The sequence below is a fragment of the Chanos chanos genome, chromosome 7 (assembly GCF_902362185.1).
Source record: "Chanos chanos chromosome 7, fChaCha1.1, whole genome shotgun sequence".
NCBI classification, from domain to species: Eukaryota; Metazoa; Chordata; class Actinopteri; order Gonorynchiformes; family Chanidae; genus Chanos; species Chanos chanos.
In genome coordinates, this window is record NC_044501.1 from 31,574,195 (window position 1) to 31,601,233 (window position 27,039).

A 27,039-nucleotide genomic window follows, 5' to 3' on the forward strand; every position below is an offset into this window, starting at 1 on the left:
CCAGGCAGAAGGACAAAGTGATAGAAAACGGAAAATGACTGAGACAGTTTTTGAGAGGCGATCGTTAGGGCGGTGAAACGGAAGATAGAAAAGAAATTAAGAAGGAAGGAAAGTGAAGAAATGTTTACCAGCAGCGCGTCAACTCGTCCCGACAGCATGTCAATTTTGCCGATGTTCATCTAATATCCAAAAGGTCAATGAGACATTGTTATTCGTTTAATCCACAAAAAAACCCCGTAAATTACATTAAAAGACCCACAAACCAACAGAATGAGAGATATATAAATGCTAGAATAAACTGAGAGCAAAATTGTGTCAGTTTAGAATGACTGAAATGTGTACATCCCTCACAGTGAAAACCGCAATCACGCTATCTCATATCAAATATCAATGCCTTGTCGTTAACGTACACAACAGCGTGGTGTATTGCTGTAATTCCATCGAACAAATCAATCAACTTGGGTCATAGACAAGTCCTAGGTTTGACCTCCAACACAGCGTTTCACAGCACAGGCAACGTGATTCTCTGTAACGTCATTGCAGAATAAGGCCGTCATTGTCAGCAAGTTTACAAATGTCCTCGATTACCTTCAAGCATACAAGCGTGCAACGGTCAATTAAAATCTGATGACAAGCTATTAAACCTGGGTCTTTACAAAGCAGGACAGGGACCTTTAACATTATGGTTCTAATGAGATGACCTTTGGTAATCTATTATGGATTTGTCTACAGAGGGAAAAAAACGGCTGGAAAAAGCAATCACTGGCACTTTTCCATGAAGTTGACGGCTCTCTAAGGGGATTTGTTTTAATAAAACGTACACCACTGGGAGAAGGGGAAAGGAGAAATGGGGGCTTGTGGAAATGCTGAGGACGGTGATCCAGCGCCCCCCCTCCCATACCCACACATACACGCACACGCACACACACACACCCCACTGGAAAAATCGTCATGACACTCTGTACTGCTGGTTAGGATGGTTAAAATCAAGGCAAATTAAACAAAATGCTTTCCACAAACAATACTTTACAACATATTATCATTGCTATGGTTCTAAGACCTGGATATAGACCATTTAGCATTTAGAAGCAAAATACACTGTATGATTAAAGAGGTTGTCCATACAGAGGTCAAGTAAAAGTCTATACAAACTACTCTTCCCTAGTGCCCTATTAATCATAGACTCATATTCCAGCTGTTTAGTATTCAACAAAGTGAATATGAATCTATAATAACATATCTTCCTCTTATACCTCTTCTATATCATTTCCATTTTCAGAGAAACGCTTGCTGTTTGCCGTTCACTGTGTGGGGACGGGCTCTGTCACGAAGTGGTCGATGAGGGAATGGTGTTATCCTGTACCATCTGTGAGGATTTCTTCTGAGTGGATCTGGTACTTTCAGCTGCAGACAGCTCGAAACGGAGGACAGCAGAGGACCGCCGAACAATTTGTCAGGGGGCTACTTAAAGATTAGCCAACAAGATCCGCGAGAGCGCTTGGAGAACTGGGAAATCTCCAAGACGAGGGTGAACGACGCCAGTTACCGAATGGTAATAAACAATACCGCATGAGGAAATATGACCACTGCGCTTAGCACACATCTTGGTCAACATTTAAATACACCGACCCACAGTCTGGTCTATATCCAAATACAAAACTGCCCTTTGAACAGATCTATACAATAAGCAGTGTTAAATTGATTCCTGCAGAGTTCAACTGGATCTGGTTTAAAACTTTAAGAGTAAAAACGGACGCAGTTTTGCTCTGCGGGAGTTCATTTAACACTGTTGACTTTACTGTGCATTTTTTTAATCCACTCCCTTTACTTCCTGTAGTGTAGTAAATATAATTTATATATTTATGTTATTTTCAAGTATAACATACTGATACAGACAAAATATTCCTGCTGTGATTCATATTTTAACATCTGATCATTTTGCTGAAATAATTAGTTTCTCATACATAGGAGATGAGATTTATGTAACATTCACTGAGATGAAATGTTAAGCAATTTACAAACAGAAAAAAGTACCTCTTGAAAGAGCAGTAAGGCAAATCATTATTGGGCCCCTGCAGTGAAAATGAAATTTGCGTACACATTCGGACACATCTAACGGTGTAACAAATCATTAAACACTTCAGTAACACTTAACATGAAAATCACTGCGATTCCTTTAGTCAAGGCCCAGTGGGCAATGCAAATAACGAGAGGTAGTTCAAACAAATAAACAAGTTTCACAATTGAGGAACAATTAACCTCTCCCAGTTCTTGATCATCACGTAATGTTAAATGAGGACGATATAAGGATACACAGCCACGAGAGAAACAACAATGATAACAACAACAAAATGAAGATCTATGTTTTTAATACTATTTAAACTAATTTGGAATGGCCCGTTCATGTTCGGTCGTAAGTCAACGACACGGTCCCTTTGGCGGGATGTGGTGGGGTGGGGTGGGGGGGGGCAGGTGGAGGTGGTCGGGCCATAGCTAGTTGACCGTTTAGATGGGCCACGCTAGCTCCCCAGATTTACCTGCACCGCTGCAGACCCCGTGCTGACGGCAGGGGTTACAGAGGTGTGATGAATGGGAGGGTGCTCTGTCCGGCTGACCTCTCCCAGAACACGGCCTACTGCGTTCACTGTGACTTCCACGTCACCCAGTGGTACAGGCCACAGTGTAATATACACCCCAGGCACACAGAGACCACGTTTTAACGCAACACTCTTTTAAATCACAGACAGTGAAGTTCACTTTGGAAGTTCACTTTAAGTTTATTCCCACACCATTGGGTACATATATCAGAGAGTGGTTGAAGGATGCTAGCGATTTTGAATTTGGGCGTCTGAAACCAGTGAAACTCTCAAAGATGAAGTGTCCGGTCCACTTCAGTCTCTTTTCGCAAGTCAAAGAACAAAAGCGCTCGGCTGGGCCGAACAGAGACGAATAGATACAACCCCGTCTTTCGGAATGAGAAAAGTCACTGCGTCATTAAACAAGTACTTCCTGGAATCTGTTTCTGTGTAAATGTAGCGGGGACAACATGAGCCGTCATCATGGTGAGAGGACCATTAAACGCAGCTATTAAAAGTTAGCATTGGGACAATCTGAAAAGTCCTGCTGAGAGTGGCTTCACTGCGTTCTTTACGTTTGGCAGACTTGTTATCTTGGCCATTTGATATGGTCTTATGAACCCGTAGGGCAAAGTTAAGACTTCGTCGAGAGACACAGCGCATCTTTAAAAAAAAAAAAAAAAATTCAAACTGTTTTATCTCGGTTTTAAGGTATGAAACTTTCACTGTGTAAACACATAATTCATTTTGTGTTATGCAGAGGCAGTCACATAGTCAGCGTGAGTTAAAAGTACACCGTAGTTATTACGGCTTCCTCTGAGAAAACCATAGTCTCGTAAAGCATTTTTTTTTTCCTTTTTGGACAAATACTAATTCTGCATCCCTGTAGTCAGCTTCTACAGCTCTGAGGGTGGAGGGGTGGGGATAGATAAGAAAATAATAATTCAGGGTTTTCATAACTAAAAGATAATAAATAAAAAAAAGCTTACAACTGCATTGTGTAATATCACAGTAAGATAGAAGCTTTTCTTTTTTTGCCGGCCGCTTTCAATTGGGAGCGTTCAAAGCATAGATTCTTTTGCATAAAACCGACTTGAGAAATTCTTTAAATAGAGGCACGTGTAACTTCTATTAAAAAGTTGTCAGGAAAAAAAAAAAAAGAAAAAAGAGACAGACTTTATAGTGGGGCAATTATGAATGAACAAGTCATATCTACAAAAAGCAGAGCCGCAGGAACGACATGATGGATGACTCTGTGAGAACAAACGCCTCAGGCAAGAACGCAGACTCAAGCATATTTCCAAACGCAGCTCTAAACCATACACACAGAACCCTGCCAGTCTACCTGTCTAACCTCTTAGCTCTTCCCTAATTCAATTCAGTTCATATTTTACAACCTAATAAATGTTTTCCGAGGATGCAGGTCGTTCTGTTTGAATGAAACAAGAATGTAACTGGATTATTTCCAGTTCTAAATCCATAAAAGGTCAAAATGCCGTATTTTGGGTATCACAGACCACTTCAAATGAATGATTGAATGCCCCTGACAGTATTTCTGAAACAGGAAGAGAGAATATATTGAAGGGGCTAAACAGAAAGGACATGAATAAACAAAGTTATCTTTTGAAGGCTGTTATTTATTGATAGACTAATTTATCTGCACTCTGAATAATTCATTTTTCATCTGGTTTCTGTATCAGCAATCCCTGCCTCCATTCCCACGGCACACACATATACATATATTCATCACTTTCAGCACACACACATACACACACACACACACACACACACACACACACTGTGATACACACAGAAAACAAACCACTAATGAAACTGACCAGCATTTTGTCTCTCAACATTTCACTCTGTCATGTGAATGCCTACAGGAAAATGGCGCCATCTAGTGGAACTGCAAGGCAGAGCATTACATTAAAGTATTCTGTAAACCTCACTCTCACTCATCATCTAAGCCGCTTATCCTGATTAGGGTTGCAGGGGGTGCTGGAGCCTATCCCAGCGCTCATAGGGCAAAAGGCAGGGAAACACCCTGGACAGGTCACAAGTCCATCACAGGGCAGACACACTCGCACACACATTCATACCTAGGGGCAATTTTTAGTGTCTCCAATTCACCTAAACTGCATGTCTATGGACTGTGGGAGGAAACCCACACAGACACGGGGAGAACGTGCAAACTCCACACAGAAAGTCTGGCCGCCCGGCCGGGAATTGAACCCGAGACCTTCTCGCTGTGAGGCAACAGCGCTACCCACTGCACCACCATATTCTGTAAACCTGCCAAGAGCTTTTTCATACACTGATCCTTAATCAGTTCTTGACAAGTGATAGTATGAGAAGGGTGTCTCAGCCAAGACTCTGGGAACGCTACAGTACTTGAATATCAAAGTCTGTAGAACAGGAAAGTAGCCGAAGGGAAAAAAAAAAAAGGAGTTTGCACCACAGATGCAATATTTTCTTTTGTTGTGTTTTAATATCAAAATCTGAATCAGAATTTAGTTTATTGCCAAGTAGGTTGCCCCTAAAAAGATTTTTTTTTGGGGGGGGGGGGGGGTATGTTGGTGCTCCGTACAATGCAACATTAAAATGCAATGAGTAATAAAAGCTGCAGGTGCTGCAAAACAAACAAAGATAAAAAAAAAAAAACAGTGCAAAAGCTATGTAATATACAGTCATACTATGAATAGTCTATAATATAAAATATATTAAAAGAGGTAGAAAATATATTGAGTATTGAAATATAAAATATGAGATGTACAAAGCAGTACAGACAGATGACTGAGCGTTTTAAATAATGCAGACATAGTGTAACAGATGTGAAAAAATGCGTTTGTACATGTACAGAGTCTGCGAGGTGGAGGAGGGGTTAGGGGCGGAGTCTGTGCCAGCAGGGGTCAGAGGGCATGTATTGGTAATAATTGCATAGGTAATATAGGTATCGGTATATAGATATATATTGCTTGTGTGTGATGCATTTATTTGTTGAAATAAGAATTGTGGAAAGTAATATACATTTTATTGTTCAAAACATGTTTCCCAATGCTAATAAATGTCCACTTAAGCTGGAGTCCTACACCTTTAGTTAAGATACGGAGTAAAAATACAGTCATATAAAAACACAATGCCAACACAAAACAACACAGAAGTACAATGCTATTTAGAATTTCAGCAATAATCTATGAGAACAACAAGGACCAAAAAGAGGGTAAAAATTCAGTTGATGAAAAAAGTCACAACAATCAAGTTGAATGAAAAATTTTCCCTGGATAAATATTTATAGTATAAACCAGTGAATCAAGTGGTAGTGTTGTTACTCATCATGCTACTCCATCTAGTGGTGTGACATATATACTGCAATTTAAAGTGAATTCATGATAAAGAATATATCACCAGTTCTTGGCATCCACAGAGGTAACTACAGTACAACAGTACTACTAATAATAAGAGTAATATCAAGTAATATTACTATTACATAATAATGGCACAATATTTTCAACCAAATTTTAATGCTTGAATTAAGTGACTATAATGATATATAAGTAGTTTCTGTAGTAACCACACTGTTATGTGTCTTACAGTAGAAATCATCAAAACAGAAGACTGTACGCCTTTTGATCTCTAAGTGGGTATGAACATAAGACTACAATCAATTTCAGCCTTTTATTTACAGCTGCATAGGCAGGAGACAGGGGAGTGATGAAAACCTGCCCTCTCAGTCTATACATGCACCTGTACATACACACATACGCTTACAATAAACATCTTCCTTTCACATCAGCCAAAAGAAATTTCTTATCTGTTATATGGCTATTAATTAAACACCCCATCGAAGAAAATATACCATATTGTTCTTGGGAATCTCTCCATATTCTCTTCAGATTGTATGAGGTCATGAGCCTGACACTCCCCTGATTGGAGCCTGTGGGTGAGCGTTGTCTTTCACACTGATTCACACATGAGCTCACACCTTTCTCACACACTTCCCTCTTATCCTGCGTGGGCTTGGGATGACATCCACTCCAAAGGCTGGACCATGTCTATAACCGAGAAGTCCAGCATCTTCTATTGGCTACAGACAGTTATGACGACATAGCCTACAATAACTTTCAACCATTACATAGCTAAGGACTGTAAGTTCTATAATACCAAATATATTATGGTATGGTTTTATGGTTTGGTTTTTTTGTGTGTCATGAGATGAAATCCATCACTATCACCTTTAGACAAACAAATTGGAAATCTCTCTCTCTCTTGATCTGAGAGTCACAGAGGTGTTGTTTCTGCGTCGGTCTAATCAGTTGACATATCTGTATGAATTGGTTGCACACTGCTGTCACTCACTGTCAGTCATTCAGAGGGAGAACGCGACTCGGGTGGCGGGAGCAATTTACGTCCGGCTGTGTGAGGAGTCTATTTTTAGACCGGAGCCGCTGAGAACGCAAATCTCGCCGGAGGTAGATTTCATCTTTAGTAATTATGGAAATAAAAGATTTTCGTTTAAAAAACAGCTTCACCGTGTGCTCCGCATTGGGTTGGGGTATAGTGCATTTTGTTACGGAGAAAAAAAAAAAAAAGTTACTCAAATCCAACATGAAAAGAACCGATGATATACTTAAGGTATCTTTATGTCATTTGTACATGTTATCTATAAGCACAAGAGATCCGTTTACGCTTTGTGCTGGCCACACACAAAGGCATTTCCAATGTCCGGGGTGTTGAGACCTATACCACTTCGTTTGTCGATTGCCCTGAGGGACTCTTCCTTGTTCTTTATTTGTTCAGTCTTGACACAGGACCTATAGAACGACCCCTGTATAGTTTACGCCTGGCTCCGTTCTGTTTGTCCATTGAGAGTTTCAGATCAATGTCTCCTCTCTTGTGTAGAGTAAGCTCCGTAGAGATAAGGTTACAGGTCCGGCTGGCTCTGTCTTTGCTGGATGGTCCGGCTCCTTTCTGAAGGTCAGCGTGTCATTTAAACCATGGATACGTGGAAAAAAAACTGGTGGTCAGGCTGAAGAGCCTTTAAATTAGGAGTTTAGATCTTTAAACTACAGGTCTTGATGTTAGTGGTGAGGCCCAGAGATGCAGTGTGGATTAAAATGCGTAACACCACTCCCACTTCACTGTTTAAAAGATGTTTGGGGGGGACCTTGGACGGGCCATCGCAAATGCTCATTTTTCTTAATAGCATGAAGACAATGAGGACTGCACTGATTTGCATTGAATTGTTGAGGCTGCCTCTACAGTCAGTTTCCAAATAAACGATTTGAAGTAAAAAAAAAAGGGGTGTGTAAAGGGTCTACTATGGGCCAACACAGGGTTTTTAGAATGATGTGAAGTCTGTTTTAGTTCATTCTCACAAAAATGAGTATTTAACTCTTTGAATTAAGAATGTCAAAATACAAATGACTAAATGAGAAAAACATTTTTTTTTATGTTATCCGGATAATTCAAAACAGATTAAAATGGTTGTTTTTGCTTTTTTGTTTATTTGTTTTGTTTTGACATCACCACACAATATCCCACAATGACGAAAGTGAAAACGGATTTTTGGAAAATTTTGCAAATTGATTAAAAATAGAACAATGAAATGACTCATTTGCATGAGTATCCAGGTAATCAGCAGGACCATGTTTGGCAGTTATTACAGCTGCAAGTCTTGTTGGGTATGCTTCTACAAGCTTTGCACACCAGGATTTGGGAAGTCTCTTCCATTCTTCCTCGCATATCCTCTTAAACTCTGTCACACTGGATAGGGAGTGTCACTGTACTCCAATCTTCGGGTCTCTCCACACATGTTCTATGGGCTTCAAGTCTGGGCTTTGGCTGGTCCAGTCAAGGGTGTTCAGAGACTTGATCCAAAGTCACCTCAACGTGTCTTGGCTGTGTGCTTTGGACTGTTGTCACGGTGAAAGGTGAATCTTCACCCCAGCCCGGGGTTGTGTGTGTTCTGAAGCAGCTTTTATTCACAGACTGCTCTGTGTTTGGCTCTGTTCATCTTCCCCTCAATCCTGACCAGTGTTCCAGTTCCTGCTGGTCAGAAGCATCCCCACAGCATGATGGTACCACCACCACCACCACGTGAAGAGAATTACCTGGTTTTTTGTTTTGTTTCGTTTTTTTTTTTTTTTTTTTTACCAGACATGATGTTTCACGTTCAGGTCAAAGAGTTCGATTTTTGTCTCATCAGACCAGAAAATCTTTTCCCTTTCGATGTTCTTTAAGTGTTGTCTGGCAAACTCCAGGCGAGCTGTCATATGCCTCTTACTCAGGAGTGGCTTCCATTTAGCCACTCTAGCATAGACACCAGACTGATGGAGTTCTACTCAGATGGTTGTCCTTCTGACAGGCTCCCCAATCTTCCGCACAGAAACACTGAAGCTGTTAGAGTGGCCATTGAGATCTTGGTCACCTCCCTGACCAAGGGCCTTCTTACTCTAAGACCGAATTTGGCCAGACGGCCAGCTCCAAGAAGAGTCGTGATGGTTCCAAACGTCTTCCGTTGACAATGATAGAGGCCACTGCGTTATTGGAAACCTGCGTCGGCAATATTTTATACCCTTTTCCAGATTTATTCATTAACACAATCCTACCTAGGAGTTCTACAGGAAGTCCCTTGGACCTCATGGCTTGGTATTTGCTCTTCCATGCAGTCTGAACTATGGGACCTTACATAGACAGGTGTGTGGCCTTCTCAATCATGTCCATTCAAGAATTTCCTTCAGGATGAATAAAGTTCTATCTTATCTTATCAAATGAATTTGCCACAGGTGGACTACGTTACAAGGATGCATCTGAGCTCAGATTTCGAGTGTCATAGTAAAGGGTCTGAGCACTCATGTAAATGACAAATTTCATTTTTTTTTTTTATTGTTAATACATTTGCAATCATTCCTAACAAAAATGCGCTTCACATTGTCATTATGAGGTATTGTGTGTTGACTGATGGCAAGAAAAAAACTCTAATTTTATCCATTTTTAATTAAGTCGATAACAGAAAAAAGCATGTAAAGGTCAAGGGGTCTAAATACTTTCTGAAGGCATCTCTCTCTCTCTCTCTCTCTCTCCCTCTCTATCTATACATACAGAATAGGCCAAGATTCATCTTTTAGCAACTTTAGCAACTACTAATTGAAGCCGGTAACCACTAATTGAAAATTGTTATTTTCTAGATTCCAGAGGACATCAAAGATGTCATTTAACCTGATATATCTCGAATAATATTGTACACGTGGACGACTAAAACAAATAAGTTAAACAAATTTTCTTTTTCTTTTTATGCTTCTATTTTGTTTGTATGATTCCCACCCTCTCTCTCCAGAGTAAACAATCACTTTGTAAAAAATTGCACTGACTAGAACAACAAAAATCACACTTTTTTTTTTTTTTTTTAAACATGTATATTCTTCATTTCTCTCCACAATGAGATAAAACACAGCAGCAGGTAGCGAGGGAACGTGTCTTGGATGGGACTATTTCAGTCCCATGTGTGAAGACCAACCACCCAGAGAGAGACAACACGTCAAATTGGACTCTAACAAACAGATACTCAGTGAGAGGGAACCGGGAACATAACAAAAAGCGTCACCATTTCACTTATGTCTCCCAATGGAAAGAGCCTCTGAGATTTAACGAAACTCAGCAAATCCATTTCATTTCAGAGTCAGACACCGTCGGCGTAAAACCTCACTGGCACAGGATTGTTGGAACTGGACATGTTTGATACTTAATTGATAAACTAATGGTTTTATATGAAACAAGTTTCACTTTTTTTTTTTCAGATTATTTCAAAAATGCAATTCGACGCCAGTTAATTTGATGCCATTCAATGCTGTTTCCTCCAGCGACACAGCCGCACGCTAAAACACTTCCAAAGCAGAGTTCTGATTGCTAATCCTGAACCCAAGTCACTGGGTCAGACTGCAGCCTTAGCCAAACAACATGAAGCAAAAATAATAAGAGGCAGAATCAATAATAGTGCCATGAGTGAGTCTGCACCCTTCAGTTTTGGCTTCAACTCATACAACAGGTTTCATAAAGGCAACACCATGCTAACCTGAAGCGGAAATCAACTTCTACTTTAACCGTGGTGTACCAGTCTGAACAGACAGGCGATGGCAATAGCAGGAAACCATATGGCTAGCAGGAATCAGACACTATATATTAAATTTACGTTCAGAATCAGAATTCCCCTTGGTGCTCATTCAAAGCATGGCTTTCCATTGTTTTTTTTACAGTCGAGCAGGAAGAGCACGTGTATTGTGTAAGTTACTGTAAGTTTGTATGGTTTCAATAACATATCTGAGGTAAAGTCAGGTTTATAAATTCGAATACACTATTTAGTTATCATTTTGAATTTTATCTTTTTTTTGTATTCTTGCTGTTATTCAATGTTGTCACTGTTGTCATGGTGACTCACTCAAACTCATGCCAGAATTCAAAATTATGAATAAGATGCACACATGCAAAAAACATTGAAACAAAGTGAAACAAACACAGCTTTCATTGAATACTTAACCATTTTAACTCAGTGGCGTACACTTATAGAAAAACCTCTTAAAACACCTTTGCTAATGCAACTACTAAAAAAAAAAGAGGAGAAAACAGGAAATCACGATAATGGCATCTGTGTATTTAAGCATCCTCAGTTAGGCCCATAATGTGGCAACCGAGAGCTAATTGTCCTATTAAATGTAATTATTCCCAGCCCGCACCTCATTTGCATAATGAAGTTTTGTCATCCCGTGAACAGTCCGCACATTTCTGCCGTGAACGTGACTCAGATTTATTGAGAAATTTACTGTGTACTGAGATTTAAGAGTTACAAGAGTTACTAAGTCAAAAATTACAACGCAAACTATGATACAGTACAAACCCTTTTTTATGGATCTCATTCATTCCAGTTTACTGTAAAAACATTGGTAAACCCTTTGGAAAGCTACAACACTGGAGCAATGACAAGAAAAGCATCTCAGTAGTCGTTTCACGTTTCTGTTCACACAAACACAAACATTCGGTCAATCATATTATAACTTTTACAATAAAAAAAACAACTAAACTAAACAACCCAAGCACAGAAAGCTAGCCTATAAATCACTCTGGGAACTCTTCCCACTTTTTTTTAGTGCAAAGATACTTGGAGAAACCTTTTTCTTTTCTGACCTACTGATTCCATCACCAACCTATCATGCATGAAAATCTGTGATGAGTGAAAAAACTTGTTTGCCTGCCTTAAATTAAATCAATCTTGTAAAACCGCAAACTTAAGTAAGCATAACAACGGGTACACAAACTGTCAGAGCGTATAATCCATTACTGTCTTAAAAATGTTTAATGGATTCCAAAGCATCTTTCTCGGTCAGTAACTAACTAAACGCTACACAGACAATACGATCAACTATTCATATAGGATAAATCACAACATTAAAACACAACGAAGTTCAACATCAAAGCTTAAGGAGAAATCTCTTCAATTCTTTTTCTTACCATCATAGCTTGCCTCTAAAAGTCCAAATTGTTCCAAAACCTTGACAAAGAGTACAACCACAACCAGTACTGCAATCATCTCAAGCCCCTCCAGGTTCATGGTGTTGAATGGGTCAAGTCATGGTGTGACCATTGCTATGGACAGAAAGCACAGCCATTCAACTAGTCTTAAAGAGGCTGTGTCTCATCACTGACAGAAGACAGATGAGTGTGGAGGGGAGGGGAGGGGGGCGGGGACAGAAAATAAAAGGGGGAGGAGAGGGGTGGGGGGAGGAGCGAAGGATGGAGAAGAATTTACAGAGACAGCTAAAGGGCCGGTGAGAAGGTAGGAAGGGAGAGAGAGGATGTGCGAGACCGAGGAAGAGGAGGGGGAGAGGTGGACATCAGAAAGAGAAAGAGAGGGAGAAAGGAGAAGAGAAGATGAGGGGAAAGCAAGCCTTTTACCCCTACAGGCCGGGAGGCAGCGGTAAAATCCACATTAAGAAGGTTAAGATCTGTCCCTTTTCTCGTCTTTGTCCTGTAGACATGTTGAGGAAGAGGATTCATCACAAAGACCATGTACAGTAGAGTGTCAAAGCCAACCCACATGTGTGGTCTACAGGGAAGACGCTGCACGAGTCCCTCTCCCTAACTCAAACGCCACTAACAATTGTGATGGAGACCATCTGTTGCCTTGGCAACAGGGCCTGTAACAAATGAAATAAGAGGATCCGCTCCAAACACAATGACACTTTAAACACTGCAGAGTTTAAAGCCCCTAAAATTATTTTATGTAAAAATAAATCTCTTTTTATGATCCTTATATACTAAACATACACACTGTCTAACAGTGATATTGTACCATAACCACTGCCAAGTGAAGAACCAAGCAGCTACATTATGGACAGCTTGACTTTAATGGTCATTTAAAAACAACAACAACAACAACAACAAAAACTCCCACGATGGTTTATGAACTTCTATAAAAAAACGTCTGCGGAGAGTACTGCATATGTAATGAAGCGAGAAAAAAGGCACTGTTGCAGAGAATCATTTACTCACAGGAAAAGACGATTGAGCTGTAATGTAAAGCAGGTTACCGCAGATACAAGCGCTGTGCTGCCCTTTGAAGACCCTCGCTCGAGGGTCGAGTGGGTTATTTCATTGGCATCGTAATAATTACATTACGCGCAGGATCTGATTAAGGACGAGGCGCTCCGAGTTGTCCGTTAACGTAGGTGTATTGTTGCTATTTGATTAGCCTGTCCTGCGGCCCTTTAGCTGGTTACGGGAATCAACAAGGTCGGGTCGTCAGTTGCCACTTTTTATGAGAAAATTATGTACCGAACCGACTGGAGGAATGGTGCTGAGATGTTGAACCTGCTTTCACAAAGGATCTAAACAAAAATTTCAAATGATCATAATCTACGCAATACAACGTACTGTTACGTGCACCGTTTTTAATCGAAATATAAATTGCGCTTGTTTCACTCAAAACGGTACAAAACAGTCAAAACAGTTATCTCGATCCAAAAAAGAAACACTCCTCTCTCTTTTTTTCATTCACTCGCCGGAGTTCTTTAGGTCACACCAAACAGCCAACCCAATGGACCACATTCACCCGCAGTTCCCAGAATAACTCTCTCCAGAAAAAGAGCAGTGGACAGAGAGGTGGAATTACCTTAAACTAAGTGCCCTTAACACGATAAGGAAGGACATTGGAGAGAGTCAGGCTAAAACAGGGCCATGTCACGTTTTTGTGGTTCATCATTAACACTTTTTAAAATGAGCCTGATGGACCAGAGAATACTTTGAGAGTACACCGTTGGAAATGTTGGCATCTCAGCTAAAATCTGTACCGACAGATATTTCACATCACTAGATTGATGAAATTTTAAATGACACAGATCTGTTAAATTCAAACATAAGATGTCAAGAATTAATACTGATTCATGTACAATAAGTATCTGAATCGTGCGTTAAGGTTTTGTTATTGTTGTTGTTTTTGTCAACTTTGCAGAATTTCCACTTTCGAAACTAAAACACTTTCCTTTATTACTTTATTTTTGAGTCGTGGTAGTGATTATATGTCAGATTTGGACTTGGTTGTTGTCGCTCTTTGATTGAGCTTCTCTGTCTCAGGCGCCGTTCTCCGCACATCAGTCGTATGACTAAGTTGTCACAGGGGCTCAGACAGACAAAGCGAAGATTACACATTCAGCACACCCAGGTCTTGATTGCCTTCATCAAACACTTACGGTGAATGCAATTACGTTTTCCTTTTCTTTTCTTTTCGGTGCATTTTTTAAAACAAAGGACGAGGAGTGTTTTCTAGTGGCACTGTTGCGCGTGCTAGAATTGATTTTTAAGGTCAAGTGGTACGACTGGGAAAAACAAGAAAGAAAAAAACAAACAACATAAAAAAAGTGTTTTGATGTTATTTGAAATGCATTGATTGGCATATGTAACCCTGGTTGCATGCACCATATTTGTGAAGGGAAAATATGTATAATTTTCTTATTGGTTTTCCAGACCAAATGACTAAAGGCAGTACCACTTCTAATAGTTATTCTAATAGTTGTTGCAGACTTTTGAAGAACTCATTTTTACCTAACTCTGACTGACTGTTGAGTTTGACTACTGTTGGGTGTATTTTTCTCTCAATATGTGTGATTATGTTAATAGTGACTGTAGAGCACGTTAAGTAAATGCATATGTTTTAAAAAACGGTTTACCTGTCTGGGCACACAATGTATCCATGTGAGAACATTTCATTCACACTATCCCTTCTTCAATAGACAGAGGTGAGAAAGAAACATGGCCCAGATACTCACACACACACACACTCACTCCCTCGCTCTCTCTCTTGCAACTCGTCCTGTCACGTCCGGAGAGACAGTGCCAGCCGGCCACACAAAGCCTGCCATCAGTATCCTTGGCTATATTTAGAAAGAGCTCAGCTGCCACAAATAAAATGGTAACCGATAGTGTCCTAACAGGCATCTAGCCAAAAGCATCTGGAGCACAGAGGTCGTTGCCATGGTAAATATGCCATTTCCTAGCCAGCCCCCCCCCCCCTCCATTTCTTAAGTGTCGGTTTGATGAAAGGTAGAAGACAGAAGGAGGCTTTTAAGTTCTCACCAGTCCTACCATAATGGTGGATATGCTCAAAATCCATTTCCAAAGGCCGCTTTGTTGGCGTTTTACTCTCCCAGATAACATCTCAAACATATCTTACAGACATAAAATGAATCTCTCTTTTAAACAGAAAGGAGCAGCCAGAGCTCTGAAACAATGGAACAGCCCCTATTTTCATGACAAAATTTAGCTATTTTGTTTTTGAGGTGACACATTTAAATGGACAGAGCTGACGTCGCGACGCCTTCAAAGCACTCCGGCTTTTATGTGTCGATGTCTCAATTTCTGTTACGCGGGTTAGTCACTTTTACCAGCTCTGCGAGTCTCAGGTGAAAGAGCTGCATTGATCTCTTTTCCAGCCGGTCGAATTTGTTTTCTTCAAAATAAGATAAATGCGCAACCATTAAGAAAAACAAAGATAAGACACGTGTAATCAATCTGCTTTCTCTGTGAAGTGTTACTTGGTTAGAATTGAACTGCAAACCCTTGATAAATGCATCTTTAAGCACTGAGGCTCCTGGGTGTTAAATAAATTAACGTCCCAGTATCACGACTGAATTTGTCTTTCAGACATCAAAAGACTAACAACCGCTACAGCGATGCAATTAGGTGAATTTTACCGTGACTTTGAAAAATGAATATGGAAAACATTGGTGGGTAGATGAAACTTTCTTTAAAGGATGAAAGGAATGAAGTAATGTGGACACCGCCAGAAAAATGAAGGTGAGCAATGTTTTACCTTACACGAAATCAAAAATGGATTGAGTAAATAGCTGAAGCAAAAAACGTATTGAGTTGCTTTTCAGTTACAACTTTTTGCAGATATTTTCAGAGCCATAGTTAATTAGATGAATACATTGGAGATTAGTTGGCTGAAGTCATTAAATACCTAGTGAACAGAGAAATGGAAAGAATACTTATGTTTGGTGAAATTAGGTGAAGATTTTAATTTTGACTACACTCTTAAAAGACTTTCCTATCTGAATATTGTTTCCTCATGTAATATATCAGTACAAGATATATTACAAGATAAAAAACAAAAAAACAAAAATCTGTTCTGATATCAGATTTACGGAGCTGATTCCCACCCTGGTCATGGAGTTTTTCTGACCTCTAGTGGAAAAAAGCAGAACAACAACATCATTCTCTCTTGCAGTGTCTTGAAAGGCACCACACATAGGTAAAGCTAGAACCTTTAAAAGCACAGTAAAGGTTTAGATAAAAAAAAAAAATCAATATTGCTTTGGTCTATTATACATATGTAGTGTAGCAAGTGGTAAGACAAACTGAGTTCCAAGTGTCATCTTAAAGTGTTCACATAACACACACGCACACACACACACACACACTCACACATACATACAAACATATATGTGTGTGTGTATGTATGTATATATATATATATATATATATATATATATATATATATATATATATATATATATTCCCATACTTTGGTAAACTCAATGTCCAATTTTAGTCTCATAAATAAATCATGAGAGCCGTGAGTAATGTTGAAAAATCTTCAGTCCAGATTTATGATTAGCTCTTCAGAATTATTGAATGACCGGAGAGACTCCCTTACAAACAGACCTGACCTTGCATAGCTAAGTCATCTTAAAAAAGTTTATCCACAAGTCCCCTGGAAAGATGACGGTCATTAATCCCAGTCCAAACAGGCAATTTCAAGGCTTCTAACTGCCACCCCCCTTTGAGGATCAGTGATTAATTACACAAAGTAAGCTGAAATTGAGAGTCATGCAACGAAGCACCGAATTATAGCAAGCCTTCTGCAGAGGCTAACTTACTTACAAGTGTTCCTTTGTGAACGTACCCCAATTTAAATGCTAATTTGAATAACACTCTCCACTGTCATGTTTGTGGTGTTTCACTGACCCCAGACCAGGCTGCAGGCAACGACATAGTTGTTAAATTGGATTTGGTAAAATCAAATTAAAGAAATCTGTAAATCTTTGTAATTTGCATTCAGCTAACTATTTGATGAGTAGTTTTAGAAAAAAGAGAAAGAAAGAAAGAAAGAAAGAAAGAGAGAAAGAAAGAAAGAAAGAGAGCTGTTCAAAGACATACCAACTAAGCCATGTTTGAACAAGATGAGAGGGTTGAAAAAAGCCAGGAGTCATCAGTCATTGTGTGAGCAGGTGTTTCCAAAGTCTGACCCAGATCTTCAAGAAAGTAGTTAGTCAATAGTTTATAAGAGAAAGAAAGAAAGAAAGAAAGAAAGAAAGAAAGGAAGGAAGAAAGAAAGCAAGACAGAAAGCAAGAAAGAAAGAAAGAAAGAAAGAAAATCTTATTTGAGAAGGACAGTAATGCATGCCTACATCCAGGAAACTTCTAGAAATCGCATATAATTTAAGGTTACACAGATCAGAAGAGCTCATTTGAGCCTTTTATTCTCCATGACATTTGGAGCTGTGTAATCTCAATGCTGTATAGACATTACGTCCAGTTACCCAACACCGTCGCTGAGTGTTTTCATGAGGTCAAACTCATTCTGGGTGCTGTACAAGGTTCTGTTACCATGAGTGGACGTGAAGGTTCTTGTGTAGGTCTCTTTAGAATGGTGACAGCTGCTCTCCCTGCAGTGGGTGCAATTCGCTGTGTTTGTTCTGTTCGCCCGTGTTTGTGAGTGTAAACACCAGAAGGGCCTAACTGAAGTAGGGCCAGAAGCACGTCCCGTTCTCTCTCCACAACCAACCCCGAACGACAAAAACAATTAGCAAACGCAGCAAGAGAGAGGGAGGGAGAGAGAGAGAGAGAGAGAGAGAAAACATGCTCCCGATAGTCAAGTTGCATTGCTTTATGTTATTCGTGTTTAGGCAAAAATATATCAAGTGCGCGACACTCCCAAGCATCTGACCAATCAGATACGACCAACAAAAAACGAACTGTATCCACCAAAGTGCTCTACAAAAGTTCCACCACTCAAAGTAAACGCAGGATCTGTGAGGGGTTTTTTTTTTTTGTCTTTTTTACCCCGCGCTGGGGTACTTTGCCGTACTTCAAAAGCGCGAGGATGGTTTTGCCTAATGCATTTGGATGGCCTATGATTTGTGTGTCAGCATGGAGCAGTTTATACAGAAGCTCTAGGGATGGTTGGTGAAATTAATGGTGGGTATTAAAGGAGGCTGGTGAAGTGGCTCTTCAGTTTTCTACCCAGTGTGTTTGAAAAGAGACAGGCCCATCTATCAATGCCCATTGGATGCACTTGTGGGCTCACACTCTCTGAACAACCCTGAGCATATGTGTTTGAAAGGAAAACAACACAGGCAAAGATACACACACACACACACACACACACACACACACTCACACTCAGATACAAACTCACACACACACACGCCCACACCCCCCCCCCCCCCTCCCCCCGGACACACACAGATACAGACACACATACACATACGCCCACGCGCAAACCCACACACACATGCACACACGCACACACAAAAACAACAATGCTTACGCTCTAAAAGCCTCACAAACTATGTCCTTACTCTGCAATTATGGCCTTGTTTTGTCTAAACCATTAGAGTGAATGAGTGCAGGTTATTATTGTTACCACAATTACTCATTCGCTAACACATTTATCTCATCCAGGTGTAGAAATATCTATGCAATAGATGTTGGAAAAGTTGAATTCATATATATATATATATATATATATATATATATATATATATATATATATATATATATATATATGTATGTATATATATATAAAAACGCCACACACTGTGCACTTTGATACAAATTACAAAACAAGCTTTAATTTTTCATGGGGTTTTGTGAAAAATAAAGACTGAATACAAAAGGAGCAGTTTTTCATCGTCCCAGCCAAGCCGACTAATCTCACTTAAAGGTGGGTGACTACGCCAGCACAGTCCAACCGCAGCACGAGAGCCTGTAGCACAACAACAGCAATCTGAATTCATCTAGTTAAAAGAGAGTGGTAGGAACCAGAGGTGGAAAAACAGACAGATGAAATTAATATATTTGACTCTGTCATGTTATCATATCAGATACCGTATCAGTCAGACAGGGATTCAAAAATACTGTTGCTTAATATTGTTGGAAATTGCCAGTATGGAGAGTCTGTGCTCTCGGACCTCATACAAATCCTTTATACAGTCAATAGATCTTTTCATTTATGTTAGTAGGGCACTATAGACGGACAGTTTATCATACACGATGTATACATTTGGATTCCATGTTTATTTTAATCTCACAAACATAGTTTGGAGGGGCAATAAAAATAACTTCACGTGTAAAATACAAAAATGTAAAAATGTTTTGACGGTTTGCTAGGTTAAATCACTTTTTGTGCAAGTCATTTTCGTTTGTTTGGTTTTTTTTCTTTTTTTCATATTGGTTTTCAAAGGCACAAACACTGTTAAGACATCACTGAGAACAGCACTAGTCCACCATAGTCGCCTACTCCGAAATCTGGGTTTCCCTCTTATTTCTGCTTACAGTGCACTGAACTGTCTCAGCCATGATCTATTGCCCGGGAGAGGAACCAAGCTTCCTCATTCATTTTACTCTCAACCTGTTCCACAAAACATCCATAAAATATAGGTTAGAAATGAGACACTAAATATAACCTTAGCTTCAGAAAGTGGCTTTAAGTGACAATCAACACTGTAACTATGATACTGTTATAAACTAAATTAAACTCTTGTTTTTTTTTTCTTTATTTTTCCCCAGACTTCCATTAAAAATATGCTAAGTAACCAAGAGAAGTAAAGGTAGATACAGCTGTGGGCATTAGATGAAAGTGAAGAGGGTGTCCGATATTAATATAATAATTTGTGCCGGGTATTACTACAATAAGTATAACTGTATGGGCAATTTGTGTCAGCTGTGCATTAATATTCAATGATAGCACGTCACGTATCCACCCAATGTATCCGCTGAAGTAAAATAAAACCTTACAGTTACACGAAGAGGTAAAAGTTTGGCTCAAAATGAGACCAGAAAGAGCAAAACGTGAAGGGAACGGTGAAAAGAGTCGAGCAGGAAAAAAAAGCCGGTCTATTCCACTCTAACTAATTCTTAAAACGTGCACGATATTACAACAACATGAGTTTTTAAATAGGCGCAATAATGTTATTTTAGATACTATACAACCCCTTAAATCTAATCAGTTGGAACTTTCTCAGTCAGATCTGCTTGTTTTGATTTAAGAGGAGGTAAATAACACAATTCAATTTCATGGCCTACTGACCTGGCAGATTATTTCATACAGGATTATAATAAAGATCAGCCGCATGTCTCTAATGTCTCAGACAACGGGGTTCACACTGGGGGGGGGGGGGGGGGGGGGGGCGTTAACGCAGTTACTGCGGTAACAGTTAGAAACAGACTTTACTGTCGCAAGTCAGGATATAGAATATTCAAGAGATGCAGCTGTCAAACAAAAGAGACAAAACAATAAAAAAAGATTAACTAATTAAAAAACTATTTTTTTTAAATGAAGCTAAATGATTGTTTAAGGCTATTAGAAACAGTGGTGATGCAACAAGTTTTTGTTGCTATGAAAATGAAATGAATAGAATAAGCATGTTTTAGGTACACATCCTTCCTTTGCTATAACTGGACATCGTAAGTTCTATATCTACGTGTGGAGTCACATATTAAATGTTATGTCACACATTTTAGCAGTGAGAACCAAAAAAAAAAGCAACAGTTTCTTTAACTCAATAAAAGGACCAAGACAACCACAGAAACGACTGTTCGATTGTACTGTTAATAAGACCATGCACCATCATACTGGTTCCATGACAACATAAGAGTCATTGGCTACCAAAACCTTGAGATGTGCTTTTCAGCACTTTGTGACCCACTTCATAGTACGTTCATCTTCAGTAAGGTTATGCAACCTACCTGTTCTCTTCCTCCTTTGTTTGGTCTGAAGGGAGAATATGACCATCAGGGCTCCCATGATGTCCAACTCTCTGTGTGTGTGTGTGTGTGTGTGTGTGTGTGTGTCCAAGTCAGTGATTCAGAAGTCCTGCTGCCGAGCTTTCGCTTAAGTCCCTACCTTCACTCTAGCCCCAGTACCAAAGAGACAGTAACAAGACGCAACTGTGACTAAGTCTACCCTCTTCTGCACTCGTTTTTTTTTTTTTTTTGTCTTTTCTTTTCTTTTCTTTCATGCGCCAGAACGCGGTGGGCTGGACACACTGAACGTAGCGCTGAAGTTGAGCTTTTGAATGTTCTCCTCTAAATTTTGATGCTGTGAAGGAGCACACTCTCTCTCTCCCTCTCTCTTTCTCTCTCTCTCTTTCTCTTTCTCTTGCACTCTCTACTCTCTCTCTCTTTTTTCTCTTTTTGATAGACACCAACAAAACAAAAAAATTGGCTTACTTTGTACCAGTTGAGCACCTAGAATAATTGAGCTTCATTCTTTGAGCAAATGCTCACTACATGCAATGTCTCCTCTCTTTCAACAGATACTCCTTCACATGAAACTGGGAAGGGAGGGATTTGGAGGAGGAGTGAGTTCGAGAGAGAGAGAGAGGGGGAGAGAGAGAGAGAGAGAGAGAGAGAGAGAGAGGAACAGTACACACTATGGAGTTGAGTGCTGTTGCTTGCAGTGAAAGACTACCGCTGGTTTCCACTCTCACAAGTTGTCGCTCAAAAAAATGTTAAAAGCCTGCCAGATATCAGTCATTAAATAAGAATACATGCAGTGGCAATTTGGCTATTTTCACTCAAGTGCAGCAATCGTCTAGGACTAAGGTTTTGTCAGAACGCCATTTAAAAATGCCAATCCAAGGGTTCTACTGGGGAAGACTGATGCACTGGGGTAAAAAAAAAAAAGAAAAATTGTACTTCTCCCTCCATATCTGACAGTCTTCATTAAGAATTCAGGTCTGCTATTTTTTTTTCTACCTTCTGATAGAAATGTAAAAAGAGGTGTGTATCAAGCTGCTTGCAAAACACGAATTTCCAGGGCTGCGATACAAGACGAAGTCATTTTTCGCAGCAATACATATTAATCAAGGCTCGGAGATTTTGATATACGAACACTATTTCATCTTAATCACAGAGGCGTGGGGGTCCGGTAATTGCAATGTTGCAATCATAAGAACTCTGGTTCAATTCCAACGAGTACCACGGCAACCATATAATCACGAGTATGGGGGGGGGGGGGGGCTGTGTCGCCGGGACTTCTCTCTCAGAACTCTGTGATAACTGAAATATGCTGGACAGAGAGAGAGGGAGAGAGAGTGAGAGAGAGAGAGAGAGAGAGAGTGAGTGTTCAAAGAAAAAAGGGAAATGAATGAAGAAGGAGAAAAAAGAAAAGAGAGTTGGAATGCAATGCGCCTAAACCCCAACCTGATATCGTTATTGATATGGCAGACGTGCCATTCCCAGATGATGTCGCGAATGAATAAATTAATGAGCGAATGCATTTATGTAACACTTTTTTTTTTCTTTATACCCAAAGTATCTCATGTTTAATGGAACATTTCATTTTCAACCTTAGCCAGTGTGTCGCGCTGACATGGAGGGCGTAACAAATTTATTCGACGCAAATTAGGTAGAGAAAAAAGGCAAACAAATCAGCTAAACAGAAGAATTACAGCATTATTAAAACAACAACAACAAAAGGGGGAATACAGTGGCACTTTAGTAACCGCCGGTAGCATCAAAAACAACACATTAAGGTACCTGGAGTAGTTTTCAGTTGGTTAGATTAGACTAATACACGAAGGTGAACAATATGTGAACAGGAAGTGTGGCTGAGTAGCGTTTGTGTTTTCACCGAGCATGTTCAAATTTGTGCTTGTTTTGTGAGTCATGCTGATAGTTCCATCCTGAACCTGTATGAAATTAATGTCACTCTGACATGGGTATTCAAATTCACACGGCCAATAAAGCTGTCAGGAAGAAAACAAATGAAAAATAAAACACTGGGGGGGTGGGGGTGGGGGGGGGGGTTAAAGGTTGTGTTTACCTCACTCAAGGCTGTACATTGCCTTGCTTTTTTTTTTTTTGCTTTTTTTTTAATTCCTGTGTCAAACCACGTGAAAATCTTCTTTCAGCCGCTAAAATCAATCAAACCGTACTTCATTCAAGGCAGAATGGTGAACATGGAAAGAATTGTGTTTGGTTCAGGAGAACCTTGCCAACACCTGAGGGGGTCAAGGGAAGCCAAATGGAGGTCCATATGAAGGTTAGTGTGTGTTCTCTCTCTCTCTCTCTCTCGCACACACACACACACACACATCAAAGAAAAGCTTTCTATCACTCTACTGCCAGTACTTCAATATATCCACAGACCTCACAACCCTGGGCCTATTCAGGACAAAACACTATCATCAAGTAGCAATTTTCTCAGGATCCGCTTAGCCACTTCACTAAACTTAGTGAGTGGGAAGTGATCAGAGGGTCCCTGGAGTCGGAGACAGGGGTCACGTCAAGCTAGGCACATGTAATTCTGTTATTCAACTTCCTGTTTCGCGCGTCACAGACGTCATATGGGTCTTTATATAAATTCGCAAATCAAGAGTTGCAGGGTGAATAACAAATACACAAATACATAGTCAAACAATGTGCGAGGGTTTGAGGAGTGATTCCAAAAGAGGGTGACACCAAGATTAATGATTGTGGAAAGACAACGAGCCAAACATGAACAATGTACCAAGGAGCCGGAGGTCAAAGGGGTTCAAACAGCTATAGAGCCTATCTACAAATTTTAATAGTCTTGTTCTGGAATAAATAGCAATGACTGGAGCTTGACAACAAAATTATCCACAGAAGCCTATGAGTCGCAGGAGGACGGGAAAAAAAAAAAAAAAAGCTCTTTTTTCTTTTCAAGTGGTGTGACTTTTTCATCAATTTCACTCTGTATTCTCTTTCTTCTTATTTCTCAGCATGAAAGCCACAAGGAGAAATTACGGTTCATATTCTCTTTCAGTTCAATCCTTTAGATCTTGCACTTCGATGAAAACTCTGCACTATTTGAATAAAGCCAGAATTTTTCAGATACATTATCAATGGGATGTATAACTCACACACACATACATACATACATACACAAACAAACAAATAAACAGCAATTAACAAATAATACATAACAGCAAGAAATATCAATCTATCTATATTTATCTATGTCTAGATATCTATGTATATCTCTGTTTTGTTTTTTGTCTGTTATGACAAGATTATGTGCAACATAAAATGAAAGAAGTAGCATTTTACACATGTAAACAGCGCATAAACTAAAAGAACAACAAACAATGGACACAAATGTTTTCAAACAAATATAAACAGAAATATGCCACAACACTGTTCATACACTGCTCTACATCATACATATCATATACACATACATACATCATACACATACATACATCATACACATCATATACACATACATCATACACATACATAAATCATACATATCATATACACATACATCATACACATACATACATCATACACATACATATGTTTGGTTGAATTCTATCTGTAATCAATCACCAATCTAAAAATGTCTTAGGGTGGATGTAAAAAACTGGTGGTTACATACTGAATACCAACGGTCACTCCCGTCTATAAAGTTCAAGCTTCCAAATCAGTAATCAAGTATCTCAGTATGCAAATTCTATATTTCATCCATTTAACCCAAAATCTAAAGGCCAAACCTGCATTAATCTATTCCAGATAACCCTCTCTACCGTATCAGTAGGTACAATAATGTTTTTACACCAGTGATGGAAATCAGTTTCTTGCACATGTCTGTAATTTGGTATTACCCAAGCCTAATTTACCACTACAACTTAAATAATCACCGCAATTACATTATTATCAAATCATGCACTAATTTGTTACAGCTGTGTTTCCCAATCCTGTTCCTGCAAGTCTACAGCAGTTCACGTTTTCGAGTTCTCCTCGCTCTGCACACCTGATATAACTTATCTCATTATCAAGCCCTTGATTAACAGAAGCAGGTGTGTTGGAGCAGAAAGAGGCACAAAAAAAAAAGAAAAAGTGCAGAGGTTTGGGAAGCGCTGTGTCAATGGACAGAGGGTGCCCTCTAGGTGAATGGGTGAATTTCCCCATCCGCGACACTAGAGGGCGGTGTGGTCTTAAAAGAAACACGTGTTACCTCATTTCAAGCGTAACCTCAGAGATGTGGGACATGGTGCTGCATAGAATGACAGCACTAAAACTTGTAAGTAAAACAAAAACATGTTCAAAATGTATTATCCGTTCACTGAGAAAGACAATGAAACAGATCTTGGTAGTAGGTGATAAACTGGTTTACAGTTAATCAGATGTGCTGTGTGAGCAAGGTTTAAGCTTTACAGGGCTATTAGCATTCATTATGCTAGAGCCAGCAGCAAGTGTAAATTTGTACTTCAGTAACTGCCCTTTGGCTATGGCTCACATACCAAGCGTCTGTTCTGATTCCTGTATAAAACAGCTTTGATTGGTTGAGTCAGATGTATCTTTGTAAAATTTTGCTCCATAAAAGACAATCTAGTGTAAGAAAATTAAATAGTCTGACATAAATTGAAATTATTGAACCATTTCAATATCCTTAACACCAGACCCAGATCAGGCTGTTTAAAATATGATGTGTTTAAAAGAATGCTATGGTGCCATTTTTGTGCTACTGCTACCTAACAGGTTTCATACAGATCAGGACTTATTTTGTATTCTGTTCTGTTCTGTCTGCTTCTGTTCAGTGTCTGTTCTGTCTGCTTCTGTTCAGTATTTTCTATTGAACAGAAGCAGACAGAACTTTCTAGTAATGTGAGAAATTTGAAACACTTATTATTAAAGTTAAGAACTACATGGTCCCAACACCATCTGTCAAGTAGACACAAATTCTATTGACCAAATGGCTGAAGTCAAGGTGCATCTGTGCAATTTAATCATCTGAGGAACACAGAAGCAAAATAATATCAAGCAAATCCGTTTTCCAACTGAAATCTGATAAAACAAAAAGTGTACCCTACCTGTTTCTTTCTGATCTCTAGCTATTGCTGTAATTACCACCGTGCTAAATTTTCAAGTACCTATTACATTAACTAAAACCATTACCTCCTACATTTTCCTTGTAGTATCTGTAAGGAAAACGTACTGTAAGGTTTTCTGATACAGTAAAGTCTCACCAAAAATGGTTAAAACAAACATGTATTATGAGGATGCAGCATGAAATGCTCAACTTAATTCCACCTGTTTATCAGTAGAGGGTGCTATTGCTATGTGAATGAGGAAGTCAAAGCCTATTTCTACATAGCCTAGCATCGCAATGTTAAAGGAAGCTTGTTCAGCCTCCTGCATTTTAAATAATCTACTTAAAGACTTGGCAGTTAGTGAACAATGCACGATATGATCAATAAACCTTTGACTGTAAAATACCACATCCCATTATCAATAAAAACAGATCTCTACCTTTAGTGGAAAAGCACTCAAAAGGTTTACAGTGTGTAGGTAGAAAGTGCTAAACAACGCGAGAGGAAAATAAGTCACGAGAGATATGTTTTACAGTAAAAGGTTGGCAAAGACTGTCCTCTCCCAGAGCACACAATGTAATTTAGAGGTGTAGTCCCTCTAGTCTCAACAACTCCCCTCAAGTTTCTCTTCACATGATTCAGATTTTTTTTCTTTTTAATATTAATGTTCGAAATCTAAGAAGGATGTTTTGCCACACAGGTTGCTGTACCTACAGCATGCTCCCAAACAGTATATATTTCTCTATCGACATACTCTCCAGCTAAGTGTTACATTAAGCTGGTTGGCAAGCTCTAGTTCCAGTTAAACTGTCAAGCAAGCTAGCATGTATTGAAATCTCTAAGCACTG

General features: G+C 39.4%; 1 protein-coding gene across 4 annotated transcripts in view; it reads right to left on the bottom strand.

The window, feature by feature from the left end:
• Positions 1-27,039, bottom strand: part of kcnip4a (potassium voltage-gated channel interacting protein 4a) — a 108,538-nt gene that overhangs the window by 30,607 nt on the left and 50,892 nt on the right. The window contains exon 1 of one of the 4 annotated variants that reach the window (XM_030779879.1): positions 12,094-12,180. The exons of 2 other annotated variants lie outside the window; for them this stretch is intronic. In XM_030779879.1, coding sequence (XP_030635739.1) covers positions 12,094-12,180 — 87 coding nt within the window. Of the gene's footprint in view, positions 1-12,080; positions 12,181-27,039 lie in introns of those variants that run through there. One more of the 4 variants, XM_030779880.1, reaches the window with a different exon arrangement.